This window comes from Tachysurus fulvidraco, chromosome 15 (genome assembly GCF_022655615.1).
Source record: "Tachysurus fulvidraco isolate hzauxx_2018 chromosome 15, HZAU_PFXX_2.0, whole genome shotgun sequence".
NCBI lineage: Eukaryota > Metazoa > Chordata > Actinopteri > Siluriformes > Bagridae > Tachysurus > Tachysurus fulvidraco.
Window position 1 is genome coordinate 6,936,483 of NC_062532.1, and position 22,807 is coordinate 6,959,289.

The 22,807-nt window shown below is 40.0% G+C and overlaps 2 protein-coding genes across 6 annotated transcripts in view; both read right to left on the minus strand.

Annotated features, from left to right (window-relative positions):
• Positions 1–10,499, minus strand: LOC113659234 (syntaxin-18-like). 3 transcript variants are annotated; one of them, XM_047800813.1, is made up of 11 exons: positions 10,237–10,499; positions 6,789–6,856; positions 6,108–6,223; positions 5,831–5,905; positions 3,573–3,639; positions 3,388–3,473; positions 2,989–3,071; positions 2,853–2,911; positions 2,073–2,142; positions 1,900–1,980; positions 1–1,685 (listed from the first exon to the last, which is right to left on the minus strand). In XM_047800813.1, the coding sequence occupies exons 1-11, from the start codon at positions 10,402–10,404 to the stop codon at positions 1,590–1,592; spliced, it is 969 nt and encodes a 322-aa protein (XP_047656769.1). In that variant the 5' UTR covers positions 10,405–10,499; the 3' UTR covers positions 1–1,589. The 3 variants fall into 3 exon arrangements, with proteins under 3 accessions (XP_047656769.1, XP_027027706.2, XP_047656770.1); XM_027171905.2 differs by having other exon boundaries at positions 5,831–5,908; positions 10,237–10,491; XM_047800814.1 differs by lacking the exon at positions 10,237–10,499 and having other exon boundaries at positions 5,831–5,908; positions 6,765–6,856.
• nsfa (N-ethylmaleimide-sensitive factor a) overlaps positions 9,678–22,807 on the minus strand; it is a 24,848-nt gene continuing 11,718 nt past the window's right edge. Inside the window, exons 6-23 of one of the 3 annotated variants that reach the window (XR_007137920.1) lie at positions 22,670–22,777; positions 22,276–22,351; positions 22,026–22,181; positions 21,554–21,753; positions 21,249–21,414; positions 20,992–21,066; positions 20,723–20,910; positions 20,497–20,592; positions 20,250–20,406; positions 19,532–19,665; positions 19,211–19,277; positions 19,035–19,114; positions 18,808–18,942; positions 18,038–18,151; positions 17,858–17,913; positions 16,872–16,919; positions 15,631–16,097; positions 9,678–9,714 (exon numbers count right to left, since the gene is read on the minus strand). Coding sequence is in view for 2 of the 3 variants with exons in the window: in XM_047800812.1 (XP_047656768.1) it covers positions 16,889–16,919; positions 17,858–17,913; positions 18,038–18,151; positions 18,808–18,942; positions 19,035–19,114; positions 19,211–19,277; positions 19,532–19,665; positions 20,250–20,406; positions 20,497–20,592; positions 20,723–20,910; positions 20,992–21,066; positions 21,249–21,414; positions 21,554–21,753; positions 22,026–22,181; positions 22,276–22,351; positions 22,670–22,777 (1,839 nt within the window). In the remaining variant the exon portion in view is untranslated. Of the gene's footprint in view, positions 9,715–14,962; positions 16,098–16,871; positions 16,920–17,857; positions 17,914–18,037; positions 18,152–18,807; positions 18,943–19,034; positions 19,115–19,210; positions 19,278–19,531; positions 19,666–20,249; positions 20,407–20,496; positions 20,593–20,722; positions 20,911–20,991; positions 21,067–21,248; positions 21,415–21,553; positions 21,754–22,025; positions 22,182–22,275; positions 22,352–22,669; positions 22,778–22,807 lie in introns of those variants that run through there. The other 2 variants (XM_047800812.1, XM_027171923.2) reach the window with 2 other exon arrangements.

Here is a 22,807-nt window from a genome sequence, read left to right on the forward strand (position 1 = left end):
TTTTCTAGAGAATTGCAATTCACTTTTTAATAAAGAAAAACATTCTGGATATTCCTATCATTTACATGGCTTTCATTTTATATGTGTGTGTATATATTACCTGTAATATAGTATAACACATATTTGATCATTTTATGTACAGTCCTTAGGCAAGGAGCTGAAATTGATTTAGGAATAAAATAAATATTAAATGTATAAAAGTACTGAGAGAAAAGCTTAAATCACTTTGAGGTGGACTTGAACCGTCACAGAAGTGGTCTGATCTCACACCCAGTGATATCAACCTCAGTCAAATCCTTACTTCTTGCATGGAAACATCTTTCTTTACTGTTTGTGTGTGTGTTGCTATACAACACAGATTTTTGATGATGCTTATAAGTCACAGCTCAGCTGTGTGGTGGTGGACGACATTGAACGCCTGCTCGGTGAGTCTCACTCACACCCTGCTTGTGCCTTTGTGTTGTGTTTTAGATTTCCCACTTTTTGCAAACTGATTATCCTCATTTCCTCATAACGACCCACAGATTATGTTCCCATTGGCCCAAGATTCTCTAACCTTGTCCTCCAAGCATTGCTAGTTTTACTGAAGAAAGTGCCACCTCAGGTGTGTATCACACATCTCTGTAACATTCTTTTTAATATTGTGTGTGTGTATAATATGTGTTTGATGTGATAATATCTGCAGGGCCGTAAGCCGCTCATCATCGGCACCACAAGTCGTAAAGACGTCCTGCAGAAAATGGAGATGCTCGACGCCTTCAGCACCACTATACACATCCCTAACATCAGCACCAGAGCTCACCTGGTGGAGGCGCTAGAGGTCTTTTATTAACTATACTCTGCCACCATACTCACCATTTCTGAACCCCATAGAAAGGTTCTTTTCGGCATGGCAGTGGAAGGTATACGACCGGCAGCCCTTTGTGTGCATGCCTCTTTTGATGTTGACGAGCCGTTGGGGCCAGACCCGACTGTGCAGCAAGATGCTGCCGAATTATTTTTCCTGCCTCTTTTTTTTTACTGTAATATTTTTTCTGAAATTTTCATTTTCAGTTTACTGTTTTTTGTAAGTATTTTTGCTCAGTCCCATGTAAATATATCTGCTGTGCATATGTTGCACTGACTTGTTTACTGTAGTGGAAAAAAAAAAAAAAAATGTTGCAACAGCATGTGTGTGTATCTGCAAATATTTCTGTGCATGTGAACTATCTGATACATATTTTAGTATTATGGCAAAGCATACTAAAGATGGGGTGCTTCGCGTTATGCCCAACAGTGTGTAGTTGGTTAGGCAAAAATCTGGTAATATGAATGAAGTGTGTGCCATTTCATGCAAAAGTTTGATTTTGATAATACTGTGTAGTTTCAGTTGCAGTGCTTCATTTTGCAGGATACAAGGTATCTTGCAGTTTGGGTGTGTGGTTTTGTGAATTGTGTTATTTTGATAAAATTTATAAAAAAAAAAGTTTGAAAAATTGTGTGTTAGCAATTGGAAAAAAAAACACGTGGATTCAGCTTAAGCATCTTAGCATCATCAGTCCCATCTGGCATCATGTCCGGTTGGATGTTAGTGGATGTATTCTCAGAATTTAGCTGTCATACCAGTCCAGGAAGAGCAGAGAGAAGGAGCACATCACCAGGAAGAAGAGGATCCAGACACGGAAACCTGCATTGTTCTTAATCGCCTGAAGGATAAAGATGCAAATGTCACTGTAATGTGTAATACTTCAGAATATGTAACGTGTGTCATGTGCAATCAGGGTTTATGTTAATGACATTTTAATAAATTGTATCATGAGTTTAGGGGATGTGTGAAGTGAGAACACATCTGATGTACCAAGTATAACCACTGTTAATGAAACTGATTTGTGTCTATATGCTGTAATGTGTGTTTCTCACCTCTCGAATGTCTTCATTCCCTTCTTTAACATTTTCTGTTGTTCCAACAACCAGCTGATGTATATTATCGATTTCGGTCTCCTACATCACAGACAGGAGACATATTAATTCTAATACTGTACAGCTAATGCACCCACACACTAACACACACACACACACACACACAAACACACCTGTTGCAGAACTTTCTCAGAAAAAATCTCCTGTAGCCGAGAGATTTCCACCACCTTCCCTTCAATCTGCCTGTAAACACAAATATTAACTCTTTCTTTACTGAAGCCTCCACAGACATTTGTAAACAATTAAGATCAGTACAGAGACTGTTCATCACAGGCTAGATATGTCTTAGTGAACAAAACAGGAATCTGTGGTAGATTCATCTGGGAAAAAGCTCCTGACTAAAGTATCCACCATGCTAAAGCTAACCCAAGCAATATTAGCCTCTGTTCCTGTTCTGAGGCCCACAAGCTGCTGCCCCTGTTCAGCTCTTTCCAGATCTTACTCCTTGTGTCTTGCATTTTTCATGCAGATCCTATTATTTCCATCCTAAACCCTCAATTCTTGCCATCCTGTGCCTTTAATATGGACATCCTGAGCCTTCTGTCATTCTGTGATATTATTCCCACTTCTGATCCTATTCCTTCACTCCAGATCCTATTCTCTCCATCCTGAGCTGTACTGTCTACCCAAATCCTACTCCTGCTGTCTTGTGTCCTTCATGCAGATCCTACTTCTGTCATCAAGCCAGATCCTACATACACTATTCTGAGCCTTCAGTGGTGCTTTTCATATGTTACTCTCCCATACAGATCCTACTTCTGCTATGTGAGGCCTTCTTGACTTAACTGACTGCCAAACATTAAAAACACTCTGAACCAAACTAATGTCTGTAGGGCTGCTTCTATAATAGAATACAATAAATTCTGTGTGATATGTGTGTGTGTTTATCTTACCTTACTTCATCCACCAGGCTATTCATCTCACTCACCAGCCTTTGATTCTCCTGCTCAAACTGGACATAGACACACACATCAACAAACACAATGCAACAAACTGTGTGTGTGTGTGTGTGTGTGTGCTTTCATATACCATCTGAATTTCCTCAGGAGAGAGATCGTCCTCCACTTTGCTGTCCTCCCACAGGTCAACACCAATATCACACGTTGGCTTCTCTACAACCATCAATACACAGACACACATTCAACAATTTAATGCTTTTTTTTTTATCTGTATTTACACCACAGTACATTTTTGAATGCTCCAATCCGATTGGTCAGAAGGTCTTTATTCTAAAACCGTATCATTTCTTTATTAACAGCTAATTCACAGGAAAGCTCAATATATCCTGAGGTTTAACATAGTGTTGTTCAAGAAAGAAAAGACAAATCATTCACATGCTGGAGTTCTCTCAAAGGAAATGATTTTTGAATGTTTAAGGAAGGAATCTCCAGGGCCATGTCTTCTGGGCCAGGTTTGTTTGCGCCTTACCACTGCTTTCCTCTGACACGGTTTTCTCCGTATCTTCGCTTTGAGGTTTTCCCATTTTTATTTTATGTTCCGGTTCCAGCCGAGACCTGAACACACAAGCAAGCAGAAAAAAGGTCAGAACTGTCTCGTCACCATACGGTATACACAATAAAGCACAAGTGCCATGAGTGTGATGTATGACTCACAGCCTCTTCTTATCCACCACTCTCTTCACACGGATCGCTCTTTGCTCCGAGTACAGCTTACACACGCCTGCAAAAACGCATAAACCCACACTTGTGTAATATGAATGGCACAAGTTACAAGTTACACAAACTGTTAAAAAAATAAAAATAAATCTATTAGCATATATTACAAAAGTGACATATCGTCCAGACAATAATCATTCTGTAGTGCATCTGTGAAATGAGTCAGTGAGGCTGCTCACCGTTTTGAAGGAAATTTATATAGCATATAATCAGATAGTGTCTTTTTTGATTAATGAATTATGGATAGTAAACCTGACGAAGAAAAGAAAGATGAAGATTCTGTGAATGTACTTGCTATCGTTTCTCACTGGAGCTATCGACTATCTCGTTTCTTTCTTCGTTTTGTCTTGTTTTTAGTATATTAGCTTTGTTTATCCATCTGATTTCTGTTCAAAAAGTTGGGGGGGAGAGAGAGAGAGAGAGAGAGAGAGAGAGAGAGAGAGAGAGAGAGAGAGAGAGAGAGAGAGAGAGAGACCCTAACCAATATAAACTCACTGAGAATACTTTATGTAACTATGCATGCTGGATAGATTATATTAGGTCACAAGGCCCACATGACAAGGAAAGAGCCTCCTTACATATTGTTCACAATCAGTAATTTCACTGATACTTGGCAATAACTTGACTAACACAAGAACACTTCTTCTCATAGATTGTTCTTCAAGAGTGCCAGAAATCCCACTTTGGGCATCAGAGGACAAGAAGCCTTTGGGAACAACAAATCCACAGAAGCCTGAAGACATAAAGGTGCGCAAAGAAACACCATCAGGGTTAGTAATACTTTACACTTAAGGATCAACAACAGGATCTGATAGCAGGATACTCTGTCGCGAGCTTGAATCTCACATGAACAGGATCCTGGTTTCAGCACAAGACACGTGTCAGGAAGGTAAAATCCCAGGAGGATGAAAGCTTCTTGGCCTCGAGAACAAACGAACAAATGTCGAAGGCTGAATTAGGGGACTGATCTCTGAAAAAGCAGCTGATCAGAATATATCATGGCAAAGGACACCGTCATAGCTGCAACATATTGGGGAGTGTTGGGCCAGACTCTAGAGCAGAGAAAGATGCATATAACCACCTGAATTATCACAAAGATGGTAAAACACAAAGAGCTCCCCAAACAAAATCCCAATGGGAAAAGTAACAGGCTTAACTTGTAATGTTTTGTATCCTCTCCACAGACTTAGTAGTAAGCATCAAGCATCAAGTCTGCAAGGTGGAGACAGCAATATCCAATGATAGATAAGGCAGCGTTGGTCAGGCAAAGTATCTTCTGAACAGCCTGTAGAATATTGGACTCCGTTGTCACGACAGCGAGGTTGATGGCCCTTTGGAATTCCATTGGCCAGGCACATAGTACTGGTGCTCTGGAAATACCTCTAGGTATTAGTAGGACTTGTGACTCAGAGACTGGCTCAGTAACAAGGTCTGATACAGACACTGCTACTACCCCTCAATTACCCAACAAAACTATACAGAATTGACAGGTTGACTAACATGAAATGTACTGTACCTATTGACCTGCAGCAATTCTGCCCCCAGAGAGCACATACAGCATGCCATAAACAATGACTAATAGAATAGGATCATTACAGGATACAGAGAATCCTGTAATGATAAAATGGGAAGAAGATGGGCAAAGATGTTACAACTAATGCCCCATCACTATTAAAGAGATATGAGAGATGTGAAGAAGGAATACTCCAGCAGAAAAACCGCTCATGGTACCCTAGATGAACCAAGTGAGAATTAATGAGCCTGGGTGGAAGTTTGGCTCACTAATGTGGGATAAGGGTTCACCAGCACGCTCTGGAACCTGGGAGGGAGTGAAGGTGTCAGCATGAATGTGAGTGTTTCTCCTGACTCAAGACCTTTTTTAAACAAACAAATCTTGCAAGTGCTTAGACTGATATTGGGTCAGACAAGTTTAAGTTCAACTCGGGCAATTATGGACAGGCCTGGGATTGGGTCTGAGAGGCATTTTGTGCCAGAAACAGAGGAGCACATTCTGGTAGAATGACAAAATAAAATATAATATCAAACTTAACAGGTTATTGGAATGTGTTCTGAAACAGTTCCATGAAAAGCTCCAAGCGGATGATGGGGAAGCCAAAACAATAAGGTATGCAGTAGGTGTCAGTAATAAACTAAAGCAAAGAAAAAAAATATCTGGACTGTGTTTGTTTTAGTACCTTTAAGGTAGACTTCTATCAAGTCCAGCACAGCCCCACGATGCTCCTTCATCTGAGCAGAAATCACCGTCTTCTCTGCTACACACACACACACACACACACGCACACACACACACACACACAAACAGACAACCATTTCAATATAAAATAAATATTCATGACTTAAAATGAGAAAGAAATGTAAGTTGAAATGCAACAAGCTCCTGTCTTTATTGGCGCACTGGTGTGTGTGTGTGCGCGCGTGTGTGCGCGCGCGTGTGTGCGTGTGTGTGTTTACCTTCCGTTCTCAACTGTTTGATGGCATCCGAACACGTTCTCATGAAAATCTGAGCGTCCTGATCAATCTGGTCTCTCTCACAATCTGTCATATGAGTCACATCTGAGGAGAGTAAACTTCTCACACACACACACACACACACACACACACACACACACACGAGAATGTAAACCGTTTCATACTAAATTGGGTTAAAATGACAGACCATGTTGACACACAGCTTTTAACCTCAGTTCAATTTAACACTTCTGTCTCACTTCAGCGGCTGTGACCCATTCGGAGGCTTTTTTTTTCCCCTAAATGTATTTTTCATTTTAATTTCCTTCTGCCATTCCTCTTTGATCCAAGTTCATTTCGGGGAGGGGGTGTGTGTGTTATGAGGAGCCTTTCAAGGACTTTAAAATACACAAAAATACACAGCAGATTCAAAGTGCTTGTGTGTTAAATAACTTAATAGGGCACCTAATCGCTTGGGATCATAACTGCTTGAATAATACAATTAAAAGGGGGTGCAAGGGGGTTAGTGGGAGACAGGGCTGGCATTTGTTCACCCGTGCTGTGTTTTAGATAGCTATACTGTGTACGACAGCCACTGCTGTGTATTTTTCTGTAGATGTTCTCTTAAGAAATAACGAGTGAGTTACAGGAAGTTCACACCTGCAGATCGAATCTCAGGCTCACCTGCCGGCATTCACATAGTCCTTCCTGTGCTGTAGCAGGAAATCCTTTAGCTTGGTGATGTTGGAGATCTAAAGACAGATCAATGAAATCAATAAGTGTCACACAGAAACAAACTGGTGTATTAACTGTAAAACTGTTCATTTTATCTGTTCATTCCCTCCCTAGATTTAATAAGGGTGAAATGAATTTGAATGAATTAAACGCAGAGGTTTTTTCTGCAGACAGACATTCTGCATGCCGTCCCGGTTAAACTCTCATACTGAACGTCATGGTCTAGTCAAACTGTAAGCTGTTATTCATACTTCTACTGAATATTTCAGGAAATTATTTCAATTCATTTCAATTAAGTGTGCTAGAAAAACAAACAAGGGGAAAGTTAGAGCCTGACATAGGTTTATAAAAAGAAGAAATTGTGAGGAAGATTACAGAACGGATCGTGTACGCACACACACACACACACACACACACACACACACACACACACACACGCACACAGAGCTATGTTCAGAGAGACCCAGTTTGACAGCTGACAGCAGGATTATTTACAGAGCTCAGTGTGTCAGTGTTTAACAGCCGTAATCACACCGTTTATTGAATTACTGCACCACCTCAACGACTCCAATTACACACTAACACTGAAACTGTGTGTGTGTGTGTGTGTGTGTGTGTGTCTCACCCTATGTCAGCATTCTTAAAGCTTTAGGCTATATGCTTACACCATAACCTTCCCCAACAGGAGAAAAGACATCCATACCTCAAACTGAACTGTTTTTACAGATTAAAACACACAATAGAGACAAAAAAAACACAATAAAACAAAACAGTAATTTAAATGAAGCCCATGCGACTGTCCTGTATCGATGTGCGTTACATTTTTTTTGCCGTTAACAATATTTATAAAATAATTAAATAAACTCTACCATTGTTGCCACTTATCAATGATCTCAATGTCCAATATTGTGATGTGGTTTAACAAATGGACAAATTATCACTGAATACAGTTAGTGTTTTCCACAATGCTGCTGAATTCTATATTCGGGATGGTCTGTTTGCTTGAAAGGCAAAAATTTAATTGGATACAAAATGTTACCAAAAATACATTTTTTGTTGTATTTTGTTTTAGATGATGAAATCAATTCAATTCAGCATTTAATACTTTTGATGTAAGAATTTTAAGTTGGGGGGGGGGGTACCCTAACTAGATGAATTAGCTGGGTGCATAAATATGTACACCCCTTAATTAACACTTTGTTAAACAGCTTTTGCTTGTACTACAGCACTCTTTGTTTTTGTTTTGTTTTTCTTTTCAAATTGTAAGGGGATTTGCTGATTTGGATCCTGTGTTGACTTGGATTCCGGGAAGGTTTGGAGCTAAAACAGACTGGCATTTAGAGCAATTCATTCCTTTATTTGGACCAGACATTCTGTCCCAGCTGAAGAGAAGCAGCACCCGAGCAGGATGCTCCCACCACCATGGTTCACTGTGGTTATGGAGATCAATGGAGGAAAAGCTGGTGAGACAATCAGACAATACCAAGTTGTGCCACATGGTGTGAATTCATTTAGGCAAACCTGGAGTTGTTGTTTTCCCCCTTAGCCAGCTTACCCCATAAATAGACAGGTGAAGAATACTCAGAAGAGCTCAGTCGGACCTGCAGGTTTATTCCTGCAGTCCATCTAAAGTCCCCCGAGGTCTCTTGCTACTTCCCTGATCATGTTTCTGCTTGTACTTGAATGCTGTTAATCAATATATCGCATTAAAGATAGAAAAAAAAGATCTGGCATGATTTATCTTTTTTTTTTTACACCACTAAAACCAGAGAAACAGAGACCAAGCGAAAAAAGGCAGCAATGAGGGAATGAGGGAGGAACAAGGTGAGGTAGAGACCTCAGATTGAAAAAAAACACAGACTCTGATGGTGGCTGTGTGTTAAATAACTAAACACAGTGTCTACTAGCTAAAGGGTGGAACTGCTTCAATAACACAATTACACAGTCAGAACAATCAGTGTTAATTGCACACAAGTAGAAGAAAATAATAACATTATATGTTCATTGTACAATAAGTGCATTTTTTCTCCAGAACGGCTTATGATGTCATTGCAGGATTTTGAACCGAGTGACAGAGCTCCGTCTCAGTGAACAGAATTACAGGATTGCATCCCAGAGACTTTTCTTCACATCTGTTCAAAATATGACAAGCCGAACTCCTTCCTCCTTCTGAGTGGAACACGGGGACAGTGACGGAGAAGTTGTCTTAACATCATAGTTATTAATACAACCGATGAATTCCAGCCTACACAAAAAAACTAACCCTAACATTAACCCATGTGAACTTTTTTTGGTTTTTAGCTTTTTTTCCCCTCATGGGAATCAACCTAATGTCTCTGTGAGGTCAAAACTGCCAGATATTCCTATTCTTTTGGAGACATTTGGTTGATAAAAACATGCCCCCACCCACAGACACAGTAAAGCAGCAGCTCAGACTCGTGGGCGTCTTGTCCTCTGTGTGTGTGTGTGTGTGTGTGTGTGTGCGCGCGCGTGTGTGTGTGTGTGTGTGTGTCTGATTCCCACAGCTCAGCGTGAGGTCACAGGGATCAATTGCACCAGTAATTTAAGTCTCTAAAGAGCAAAGTAATACTAAACAGACTGTGTGTGTGTGTGTGTGTGTGTGTGTGTGTGTGTGTGTGTGTGTGTGTGTGTGTTGGGGGGCTGAAGGAGACAGTCTGCCTGGCTGCGTTTAATCTCATCATCAGGGACCCCCACTTTACCTCTCTACCTTTCGGGGTCTCTCTCTCGGTCACACACGATTTTATCTTTACATGAAAAACAAATGTGGTGAATCAGTTTTGCTTGACAGACAGAAGGTTTTTTACACACACACACACACACACACACACACACACACACACACACACACACACACCTTCACTGTTCTTTTTCTCAATTCAATTTAGTGTATCTTATTTATTACAGAATCACACTCTTGCGCGCGTGCGCACACACAGAACAAGATTCATGACCACTTCTCCCACTGACTCTCCCTTTCTCCTGTCTTCACCTCCCTCTCTGGAATTTAGTAATCTGTTCTTTAAACACAGAAGAAACAAGAAAAGAAGGCGATAAAGGGAACATTATATCTATATTATGTGTGTGTATAAGTGTAAATGAGTCTGTGTCTATGTGAGTGTGTGTGTATGTATATGAGTGTATGTGTGTGTGTACGCGCGCTTGCGCTTAAAAAACTCGAAAAACACCTTAAATCACTTCTGTTTATTCTAAGTCACATTTAGCTTGTGCTTCACGTGTAATTCGGGGCGCGAAAACACAAATAACACGAATAAGAAGCACAAACAAAATAAACACTGCTGTCATCCATTCACACTGTAGTTCTACCTTCATACAGCGAGGCTAAGCTACTTAGCATTTAGCACAACAAGCTCCTCACCACTTCTTTGGCTTTGCTGGAGAAGCTGTTTTTCGGTCTGTTTCTCCGTAAGAGCTCATCCTTTGGACTCTCCGGTCCGACGCCGATCGCCTTGTTGCGCGTCTTCACTGTTTTCACGCTCGCCTTGAACAGCAAAGTGATATCCACCGCCATTACGGCATCACACATCAACACAGACACGTCACCAGCGCCGGCACGTCGCTGCACTTACGTCATACTACTGCGCCTAGCACATGTAATAATCCGAGCTGAGGCAAGATGTATAATCTAGAAAACAAGCAAAAAATAGGATGTAACACATAATTATTAAATCATGACAGAATATAGCGGCAATTGTAACAACACAAATACATGACGTTATTTTTTTATTAAATGCACTGTCAACGAGCGGCCACAAGAGGGCGCGATTCAATTCTGTCTCTAACATACACTGCTTAATTACTAAATCTGCGCAAATTTGCGTACAATCGTTCGACCTCACATCTACTAGCACCCCTACAGCTCCATTGTTCTCCTGTTTTTGTTGTGCAAACACCCCCATAACCTGTGAGGCCTTGCTCACTTGCATTTGTTCACTCAGAGTAGCTCAGATCCAAAGCAGGCCAAACCTCTGTGTGACATGGAATCCTTCACGGCCTATCTATACAAAATAGTCTGTTTTATTTATAAAAATTGTGTGCTAAGGTTTGTCATTGCCATAGTACATATCATATTTATATAACCCTTGTGCAGACCTGGGGTCTATTTGGCTCATCTGGAAAGTTTATTGTGTCATAACTTGGGTTTCCTTCCACGTATTTGCCTGAAATTTACCAGGATTGTTCCAAATTATGAACTTTGCAAGTAAAATTAATTTTGTCTATTTTTGTTGAACTAGGGGTTCGTAAAATAAATACATTACTCCTCAAGTCCTCCCGAGTCAATTTGACCCGGCCACATTTAGTGGGGCAATAGGTCACACTTTGGCCCTTTTCAGCGCAAAAGTGCCCACATAAAATGTCCACTAACACACACACACACACACACACACACACACACATACACACACACAAATTGGGCATTGCATTTCATTAGGCCTCCAGAAAAAAAAAGGCCACACATTTGTAAAGATTTCACACTTTTGATATGCCTTTGCCTAGCAGAGGAGTGTGTATGAGACATGAGGAGTGTGTTTGGAACAGTAAGAGTGTGTATGAGACATGAGGAGTGTGTATGAGACATGAAGAGTGTGTATGGAACAGTAAGAGTGTGTATAAGACATGAGGAGTGTGTTTGGAACAGTGAGAGTGTGTATGAGACATGAGGAGTTTGTCTGAGACATGAGGAGTGTGCATAGAATAGTAAGAGTGTGTATGAGATATGAGAAGTGTGTATGAGACATGAGGAGTGTGTATGGAACAGTAAGAGTGTGTATGAGACATGAGGAGTGTGTTTGGAACAGTGAGAGTGTGTATGAGACATGAGGAGTTTGTCTGAGACATGAGGAGTGTGCATGGAATAGTAAGAGTGTGTATGAGACATGAGGAGTGTGTATGGAACAGTAAGAGTGTGTATAAGACATGAGGAGTGTGTTTGGAACAGTGAGAGTATGTATGAGACATGAGGAGTTTGTCTGAGACATGAGAAGTGTGCATGGAATAGTAAGTGTGTATGAGATATGAGGAGTGTGTATGAGACATGAGGAGTGTGTATGGAACAGTAAGAGTGTGTATAAGACATGAGGAGTGTGTTTGGAACAGTGAGAGTGTGTATGGAACAGTAAGAGTGTGTATGGAACAGTAAGAGTGTGTATAAGACATGAGGAGTGTGTTTGAAACAGTGAGAGTGTGTATGAGATATGAAGAGTTTGTCTGAGACATGAGGAGTGTGCATGGAATAGTAAGAGTGTGTATGAGACATGAGGAGTGTGTATGAGACATGAGGAGTGTACATGAGACATGAGGAGTGTGTTTGGAACAGTAAGAGTGTGTATGAGACATGAGGAGATGGCATCTGGTAGGCAAAATAGACCTAAGACATAACAAGTGTAAAATGTTCACAGATGTAAGCTGATCACACAAAATGGTGATCATTGTAGAATTTTTGATTTATAAGCATTAAGGTCAATTTGACATGGAAAAAAACAGATTTTATTATTTACTGACATTAAAAATAGTCAAAATGGTTTCAAAACAATCTCCTGGCTTTCAAAGAGACAATGCCAAGAGATAGATTCATTTCAATTATGAAACACCTTCTAACAGACAAATTTGCTGCGGTCTCCGACATCTGGACACGCTTCAACAAGAACTGTGCTGAGAGTTTCACTCCAGGAGAACACATGACCATAGATGAACAGCTGTTCCCTACCATGGTTTGTTGTCCATTCACACAGTATACCGCAACCAAGCCAGACAAATTTGGGATCAGTTCTGGATGGCCATTTGGAGACCAAATATGTCTGCAATGCATCTCCTTACTTGGGAAAGTACCCCAGTCACCCAGGGTCCAGCTTGCGCAGTGAAGCATGAGCGATTTGCTACTGCACTGGGCATTCCAATGCTTCTGTGGAGGCATGTTGGGTTCTTGTTCCGTCTCAAAATTCACTTTTGGTGTTATAATTCATTGATGGCCAATGAAAATGAAATGACCATTTTATTCTGTATGTGTAAGAACATGTCAAAAGCCATGGACCATAACTTCACTCAGCTTATGACATTTGTCTACAAACATACATTGGAGACTGAAGTGTTAGCAAGTTTTCATTTAATTCATGTATTAGCAACTTTTCATTCTTTCCCAAGAAAGGGATGTCTCATACACACTCCTCTTCATGTCTCATACACACTCTTACTGTTTCAAACACACTACTCATGTCTCATACACACTCTTCATGTCTCATATACACTCTTACTGTTCCATACACACTCCTCGTGTCTCATACATACTCGTCATATCTCACACACACTCCTCATGTCTCATACACACTCTTACTGTTCCATACACACTCCTAATGACTCATACAAATATTTACAAATGTGTGGCCTTTTTTTTTTTCTGGAGGCCTAATGAAATGCAATGCCCAATTTGTGTGTGTGTGTGTGTGTGTGTGTGTGTGTGTGTGTGTGTGTGTGTGTGTGTGTGTGTGTGTGTGTGTGTGTGTTAGTGAACATTTTATGTGTGCATTTTTGTGTCTGTATGTATGTTCATTGCTCTGAAAAGGGCAAAAGTGTGACCTATTGCCCCACTAAATGTGGCCGAGTCAAATTGACTCGAGAGGACTCGAGGAGTAATGTATTTATTTTACGAACACATAGTTCAACGAAAATTGACAAAATGAATTTTATAGTTCAAAGTTCATAATTTGGAACAATCCTGGTAAATTTCAGGCAAATATGTGGAAGGAAACCCAAGTTATGGCACAATAAACTTTCCAGATGAGTCAAATAGACCCCAGGTCTGCACAAGGGTTATATAAATATGATATGTACTATGGCAATGACAAACCTTAGCACACAAATTTTTTATATAAATAAAACAGACTATTTTGTATAGATAGGCCGTGAAGGTTTGGCCTGCTTTGGATCTGAGCTACTCTGAGTGAACAAATGCAAATGAGCCAGGCCTCACAGGTGATGGGGGTGTTTGCACAACAAAAGCAGGGCTGAAGAAAAGTGAGGGCGTCCCGCCCTCCTCTGACTCTGATTGGCCGTGATTCACGGCCCGTAACCCTAAAACAAATCAATCAAACCAACGATGGCAACGAGTATTACCCAATCAGGGGCAGAATAGGACGCGTCTCCACACAATGCGGGTGGGGTGATTTGCATGGGATGCTGTATAATGTGGACCTATGTAAAATACGGGACAAATCGCGTCCCGTATTGATTTGATACAGGACGCGTCATTTTGCCTGTAAATACGGGACGTGTGTATTTCACGGGACGGGTGGCAACCCTAAGCTGAATCCACGTGTCCAGAACTTTAATACACGTTAATAAGCGTGTGCGTGTGAGAGTGCGTGCGTCTGTGTGTGGGAGTTTGTTTGTGGGAGTGTGTGTGTGTGTGTGTGTTCACAAGACTATTCACATTTTGAATGTTTACTGTCAGATGGGTTCTAAAGTGGTGTGTAAGTTGGTCACATCGCTGTCTCATTGCTCCAGCTTCCCAGTTCGATCCTCGGGTCTGATTTTCATGATCCTCATTTTCTCCTAATGGTCATGTGGGTTACCTCCAGGTTCTCCAGTTTCTCCTGCCTCCCCCCAAAAATTGTAAGTGCAATAAATTAAACTATAATAAATTGCCCCCAGAGTTGAAATAATGGAGTCAAATGACTCTCAGGATCCAAATCCACTATGAACCAGGATAAAGCTGAAGGTAACTTTGATATCAATAAAAGCACATGTAAGCATGTGTATGCAAACCTTCTACATTGGTACCTAAATAGTTAAGACTCTAGGTTGTTGATCAGAAGGTCAATGTTCAAGCCCCAATGCTGCCAAGCTGTTGGACCCCTAATCAAGGCCTGTAACCCTCTCTGTGCTCTGAAAAATACAGACTTTTTCTTCTGAATTGAAGATATTCCTTCATCTTCATTACTGCTTCATCCTTATCGGGGTTATGGTTATGAACACTACCACTATGATGTGGTGAAACAGCATTTTGGACGTAAACGTGGTTATTTATTTCTGGTTTGCTTCTGGAGACTTCCTAATCGATTTCCAGAATAACTGAATTTGAGCCATGGTTTGTGTTTGTGCGTTTATTGCAGTAATACAGCATTAATATTCACAAAGATCATTAATATTCTTGACCTCACATTTGTGAACTTCAAGCACTAATCACTGAGCGGTACACAAGCTAAAGAAAAAACTTATCATTGATCATTACTAAACAATATTAATGCACGGCAAACAACATTAAAATCTCACGCACGCAAACATTTATGATTTAGAGAGTGAGGGACATTGAACAATACAAAGAGAGAGATATTAGGGTTCAGGATGTTCATCTTATACTTGTCAAAATGCCATATGTGACACACACATATACAAACACACTAGAGCTTGAGCTGACTGTTTAAACCATTCGTTCGACCTTTTTGCATTTTGTCCCTTTCTGCCATTGTTTGCTCCATAATGAGCACATTTGAGTTTAAATCATGCAGTTTTAAATATAAATGAAAAGCCTTGAACTTGGACACGTATCGTATCACATGTACGTGCTTTTGAGGGGCCATGCTGTTTAAAACCTCAGAGTTAGCACTTTAGTCTAACTAGAAAACTTAAGTTCCTCGGTTACACAGTTCCATGATGGTTTCAAGAGCTGAGAGAAAAGTGTGATGGGTCAGGTCAGATAGAAGGTCGACATTTTAACATTCAACATTTCAGTCCTGATTAAAGCTCTAACATATACACACACACACACACACACACACACACACACACACACACACACACACACACACACACACACACACACACACACTCTGTAACTGTACTCCACAACTTACACTCCATTCAAAGTCATAAATGTAACAGTATACCGTCAGTGTGTGTAACAACACAATTATCCACTTAGATTTCAAAATTTGTACGCACATATTAGGCTCATATATGTATATATATATATATACTGTATATACTGTATATGTTACACATTCATACACACACGCAACTACAGAATAGTGTGTATTGTGATGAGTTTTTACATCTTTATATCTTTTTAGTGTTTTTTTTTAAATATCTAGAACAGTAGCTCACAAAGCACAAGACGCTACACATACTGTGGCATGTGTGTGTGAAGGGTTTTACGACGAAGGGCCCAGAAAAAGAAGAGGTGCGAGTCGGGGCTCCGCTCGTTCCTCTTAGAAGCCGAGATCTCTGATGAGAAAGAGGAGCAGAAATAAAAATTCACACTTCGTTCGACACGGTAATGCAGTTATCAAGCGTCTCTTTGTCGCTGTGTTGAAAGTATTCTGCTGTAAATTTGATGTGGATTTTTCAATTATTATCTTCTACAGTAAGTTGCTCCAGTTACTTGTATGGTGGATGATGATGATAATTAAATCCACTATTTTTTTCTATTTGAATTCTATTTACTCAATTTTCCAATAACAATGTCAAACATATGGATGTTGGGACGTTACTGGAAATTGACTCATTTGAATTGTTGTATCTATTTTCTATTTATACTCTATTAAGATTTGAGTGTCTACTTTCATATCAGCTTCACATAAACCACCGCTGTGGCGTAAGACAACAGGCCTCTGGGAAAAAGAGTAAAGGTGTTTTTGTTCATTTTGTTCATTGTGGCTTGAGCAGAGATGTTTTCTGATGTTCTGATGAACAAAAGACAGCTTTTTGCCCGTATATTTGAGTACACTACAGTGTTAATACAGAAATACTGTGCTTCTAGACAAAATTTGTATTTTGGTATTTTCCATCTTATTCCTCTTCAGTTCACAGTTTAAATATTGAACTGAAACCTGTTGTGTAACATGAGCCTCTTAATGAGATGATATGATGACAGAATTAACTACAGTTAAAGCTCAGAGGGAGTTCAGTATTTATCCCAAACTAATCACTTAAACATATTATTACCCATTAATATTTCTACTATATCTATTCTAAAACTTTTCTGATCAGTTGTCTTACCAGAAGGCAGGGAGATGTTAAATTCGGATGTGATTGCCCTCATCCAGCCTGATGATTATAACATTTACAAAAACAAACCAGAGGAGCAGTCTGTCATTTTCCCCACAAACTATTTGCACAGTGAAAACACTGACAAACCTTTCCACCTACTAGTATTGTTGTTAGTATTGTGCCTATTAGCACACTTCAGAAACTTCATTATGATCCACTGAATGATAAGAGCTGGAAATTACATTACAATCTATATCTTTAATGCTATACATAAATGTTCTCTTTGGTATTGTGTTTTGGTATTGTTTAAAATTGTATTTAAAGTATGTGAGAATATAACAACAACATAGTGTTAAGTTAATGGAAAAAAAATCCTATAGAACATGACGTTCCTGTGCTGCCTCATCAACAAGGACCACAGAATATAGGTATGGAACAACAATGCTATGTTCACACATACAGCAACTCGCAGCGACAAAGCGACCGGAAATCATTTGTTTTCTATTAGAGCTGCCGACTTCCAGGGACATGACAAATCTGAGAAAAGTTGAACGTTATGCAAATATGTTTGCAACTTATTGCAGTGTCTACCAATGGGAGTGAAGAGAGTAGAGCACACATCTCGTATGAAATGATGCAGATAAACACTCCTGAATTCTATACACAAACCAAAACTCCCTCAAGAATGTTTCATTTACGCGCCACCCTCTGATAAACATTATTGTTAGGGCAAGGAGTAGTAAGAACGCCAACAGTACTAGAGACTTCATAGACTTCATCGACTAGCCTTTCGCAGAAATTCAAATCACTGTATGTGTGAACGTAGCATTTTTTCAGCTTGAGAGATCCCACTTTTAAGGATTGAATATTGAAATAAAATACAATTAACATATAATATATATATATATATAATATATATATATATATATATATATATATATATATATATAGAGAGAGAGAGAGAGAGAGAGAGAGAGAAATTTTCGAGTACTCACGCCCCTTGATCCTGGAGCAGGATGAGGAATTTGCTGACACGGTATTCCTGTTCCATCTGCAGATAAACACACATACTTTAGTGATAACACTGCATTAAACTCAGTACAGTCTCGGCACTTGATGTTTGCTAGTCTGCATGGTCTCAACACCAAGTGAGTAAAAGTTTATAAACAAGATACCTGCATTGACATCTCGATGAGCATGAGGAGTTTCTTAATTCCAATAAACACTCTCTTTCCCTTCACCTTCTGGGCGATAGTCGCTCGCTCTGCATCCGTGAAGCAGCCCAACAACTATACACACACACACACACACACACACACACACATACACACATACTGGTTTTACCACCTATCAGAGGACCTTCAATTGCCCCAACTCTTACTGTGTAGAGAAAAAGGTTACTGTGGATCTATTGTACCTTCATCAGTCATTCAGTCATAATTACTCAATTTATTTTATGTTCATATGTGTTCATTATTTTGTGTAGAATTAAACAGAAATAAACAGCTTAGAAGATAATAATGTTAACTGGTTAACTTGTTTTGGGTGTGTGTTGGATTTGAATTAGTGGCATTGGTTGAATGGCATTTATTTTTTGATTAGTAACTTGAATTAGTTTATTTTTTAACTATTTTATTTGGCATTGTTTATATTGGATTCACCATTTCATGAAGTGCTTCACAATTCCTGGGGCAGGTTACACCTAGAAATTATGTGACCATTTAGTATTAGATTATATTATATCAGATTACAACACCTGAACGAGTTAATGTTAAAAGTTAGCCTATTCTCATCCACTGGCTAACTGCATGAAAGCACCTACTGTCTTCTTCTGATATGGGAAGCAGATGCTTTGACATAACTTATGTAACATCACAAACTCTTTGGCATACAGTATGTGTCACATCCCTCCCACCCAGAGAGCAGAGTATAGTTAATAAAAGACCTCTAGCGCCTCCACCAGGTGAGCTCCGGTGCTGATGTTAGGGATGTGTATAGTGGTGCTGAAGGCGTCGAGCATCTCCATCTCCTGCAGGACGTCTTTACGACTCGTGGTGCCGATTATGAGCAGCTTACGGCCCTGCAGACATTATCACATCAAACACATATTATACACAACCCATACAAACACAAAATATTAAAGAGAATGTTACAGAGATGTGTGATACACACCTGAGGTGGCACTTTCTTCAGTAAAACAAGCAATGCTTGGAGGACAAGGTTAGAGAATCTCGGGCCAATGGGAACATAATCTGTGGGTCATTATGAGGAAATGAGGATCAGTTTGCAAAAAGTGTGAAATCTAAACCACAACACAAAGGCACAAGCAGGGTGTGAGTGAGACTCACCGAGCAGGCGTTCAATGTCGTCCACCACCACACAGCTGAGCTGGGACTTATAAGCATCATCAAAAATCTGTATTGTATAGCAAACACACACACAAACACACACACAGTAAAGAAAGATGTTTCCATGCAAGAAGTAAGGATTTGACTGAGGCTGAGATCACTGTGTGCGAGATCAGACCACTTCTGTGACCTCAAAGTGATTTAAACTTTTCTCTCAGTACTTTTATACATTTAATGTTTATTTTATTCCAAAAATCAATTTCAGTTCCTGAATGATCAAATGATCAAATATTTTATACAATATTACAGGTAATAACAGACCTTTTTGATGGCTTGGCATTTTGAAATCTCAGAGAAGCCGATCATTTTATCAGGGCTGCAGATCTTAATGAAGGGAAACTGTGAATCCTCTGCAATTTTAGCAGCTAAAGCCGTTTTCCCGCTGTGAGCAGGACCTAAATATCAGACACAAAAAATTAACAATAGACACAACAACTATTCTGAAAGTTCCTGTCAGCCAGGATATTTTGTCTAGTAGTGAATCTGTACAGAGAATGAAAGCTAACTTAATCAATATTTAAATGTTTTTCTTTCAAACAAACATTGCTGGTTTATTTATTTATTTGCCACTTTGAAAATCATTTCAAGGTCACATGATATTATCATTATATTATATAATTTCATAAACAAGAAAGCGGTCAGTCAGCGTGTAGTGTCTGGTGTATCTAACAAACAGACTCATAATTCCATTCTCAGATGCAAATCTGGCAAATTCATGGACAAATCCACACCTGAAGAGTGAGTCAAGTCGAGATAAAGATGCTAAACAGTCCTACACACAGTAATATCCAGCTAACATTTGCTAAATCCACTCAGAATGACGAGCTGATATAAACACTAGATCTAAGCACTAATATTACTGACCGTCTTGACTCAAAACTCTTCCACACATTATACAATAATACTAGCTGATACTTTTTTGAATCTTTTATATTTCTAAATATATCGTTTTATTATGTGTTATGTGATTTATCCTGACCTTCAAGCAGCACGGCTACCAGCGGAGTTCTGTCGCTGTTCTTGGTTTGTTGAACCAGCAGCTCTCCATCATCCAGCACGTGACTCACTGGATCGCCCCATTTAATAATGCCGTTCATGATGTAGCTCGCATAATCCTCCTGGTTCGTACCAAACGCCTGGAACAAATGGACAAAATCGATGTGATTGAACACAGAGCGAGAAGAGAAAGAACAGGACCAGGAGTCGTAATACAGCATCTTACTCACAGGTTTGATGTCGTTGTTAAGCGATCCCACAAAATCGTCTCTGCACACCCTCAGCTTCTCAGCTTTCTCCAGGTCTACTTCCACTGTGGCTGTGGCCTTAGCACACACACACACATACAGAAGAATTAGAATGTGCTGTTAAAGAAAAATATTTTTGCTTTGGGTACGTTATAGTGTTACAATGCTATGTATGTTGTGCTGCTATTCTTTGTGCTGCGTTATTAACCTTGATGTGTCGATTCATGGCGGTTGATTGAGCAGCTCTCACTAATCCCTCCAGTTCAGCACCGCTGTAGTTCTTCGTTTCTGCTGCCAGTTCCTTCAAATCAACATCCTCTGCTAGCAGTTTAAACTCGCGCATTTTAGCCGTGTGAATGCTCAGGATCTGAACACGACCCTTTTCATCCGGCAGACCTACAGGAACGAGAGAACATGAGAGATGAGAAAAAAAACCTGGTTGATTTATTTATTTAAATCAATCATCTATTGTCTTACCGATCTCCATTTTGACTTCAAATCTGCCAGGTCTCATCAGAGCATCGTCTATCAGATCAGGTCTGTTAGTCATTCCTGTACAAGAACAACAGACACATATGAGAAGTGTGACAGTAGTTAGTTTTAAGCTGCTGATGTTCAATGAGGGATTAAACTCTACTTTATTATATTTAGTGTGCGGTGAATTAAATGAAGAGTGAGGCTCATTGTTACATACTGTAGTGTAGTGTAGTGTGTCTGTGTGTGGTGTTGTATACCTATAACAAGGATATTGTTGAGTTGCTCCACACCGTCAATTTTGGATAGCAGCTGATTGACCACAGTGTCGTGGACGCCGGTGCTGCTTGCTCCTGTACCACGCTGCTTACAGATGGCATCCAACTCATCGAAGATGATAATGTGCAGCCCGCTGTTAGCACCCAGCTACCACACACACATGCACAGAAAGAGAGAGAAGACAACCAAATCAAGGTTAAGGCTCCATCCCAAAGGGCAAATCTAAGAACATTTCTCTCCTTGGAAGTTAACTGAGCGATGTTTTTCATGTTTATTTGTTACATACCCTCTTCTGCTCCTCCTCAGCATCGGCAAACAGTTTCCTGATGTTGGCCTCAGACTCTCCGACATACTTATTGAGAATCTCTGGTCCGTTTACGACTTTTGGCTCTCGTGCGTTCAACATCTTCCCGATCTGTCTTGCCATCAGAGTCTTACCACAACCAGGAGGACCAAAGAGGAGGATGCCTTTAACGTGTTTACATCCTGCACAGAGTGAGACAGACAAAGCACACTCACTAATAGACACAGTTTAAACTGTGTTTAAAGTGTGGGGAAAAATTGCCATGGGACAATCTTTATTCTCTTTGGTGCGTGTTCAGCTTTCGCCTGACCTTCCTCATAATAAAAAAATACATACAAAAATAATAACTAATACAGGATTTTTAGTAGTCATGGACTTTAGGCTTTATATGACTGAATGATGCAAACTAGTGTAGACTACAGGAGGAGATGGACGGTAAGAAGACTGACTGTACCCAGCTGTTCCACTATGTCAGGAGGAAAGACTCGCGAGGCGAACGCTCTCCGGAAGATGTCTGAGAACTCTTTATCCAGGCCACCGATGCCCATGCGCTCAAAGTTCCAGTCTGGATTAATGATCGTCTGACGTGCCTCTTTGGTTTTGGCTTTTCCTGACGTATGACAAAGAAAAGGATAAATAGTAAATATTTCAGTGCTTGAGATTTAAGCAAATGTTTCCATCCGTCTTCATGAAGCAAATCTTACCAACGAGTGTAAGGGAGGAATTCTCTGCTTTCTCAAAGATCACCTGACTGTTTCCCACCAACAGACCGATCTCAATCTGATAAGAAAGAGATACAAAATCAACAGAAATAAAGGTGTAAAACAATTGCACTGTGGTTAAACAAACAGGTTGCTGTTAAGGTTCGACTGGTTTTATTAAATCGTATCAACGACAGACAGACAGACAGACAGACAGGCAGACAGACAGACAGACAGACAGACAGACAGACAGACAGACAGACAGACAGACAGGCAGACAGACAGACAGACAGACAGACAGACAGACAGACAGATAGATAGATAGATCGATAGATAGATAGATAGATAGATAGATAGATAGATAGATAGATAGATAGATAGATAGATAGATATAGACCTTTTGTTTTTTTCCAGTCGCTGTCTCTCCTTTCAGTATGCTCGCATCCATTGCCTCAATGTCTTTCACCAGCAGGCCAAAGAGTTTATCACAGAAACTAAACACCAACTACACACACACACACACACACACACACAC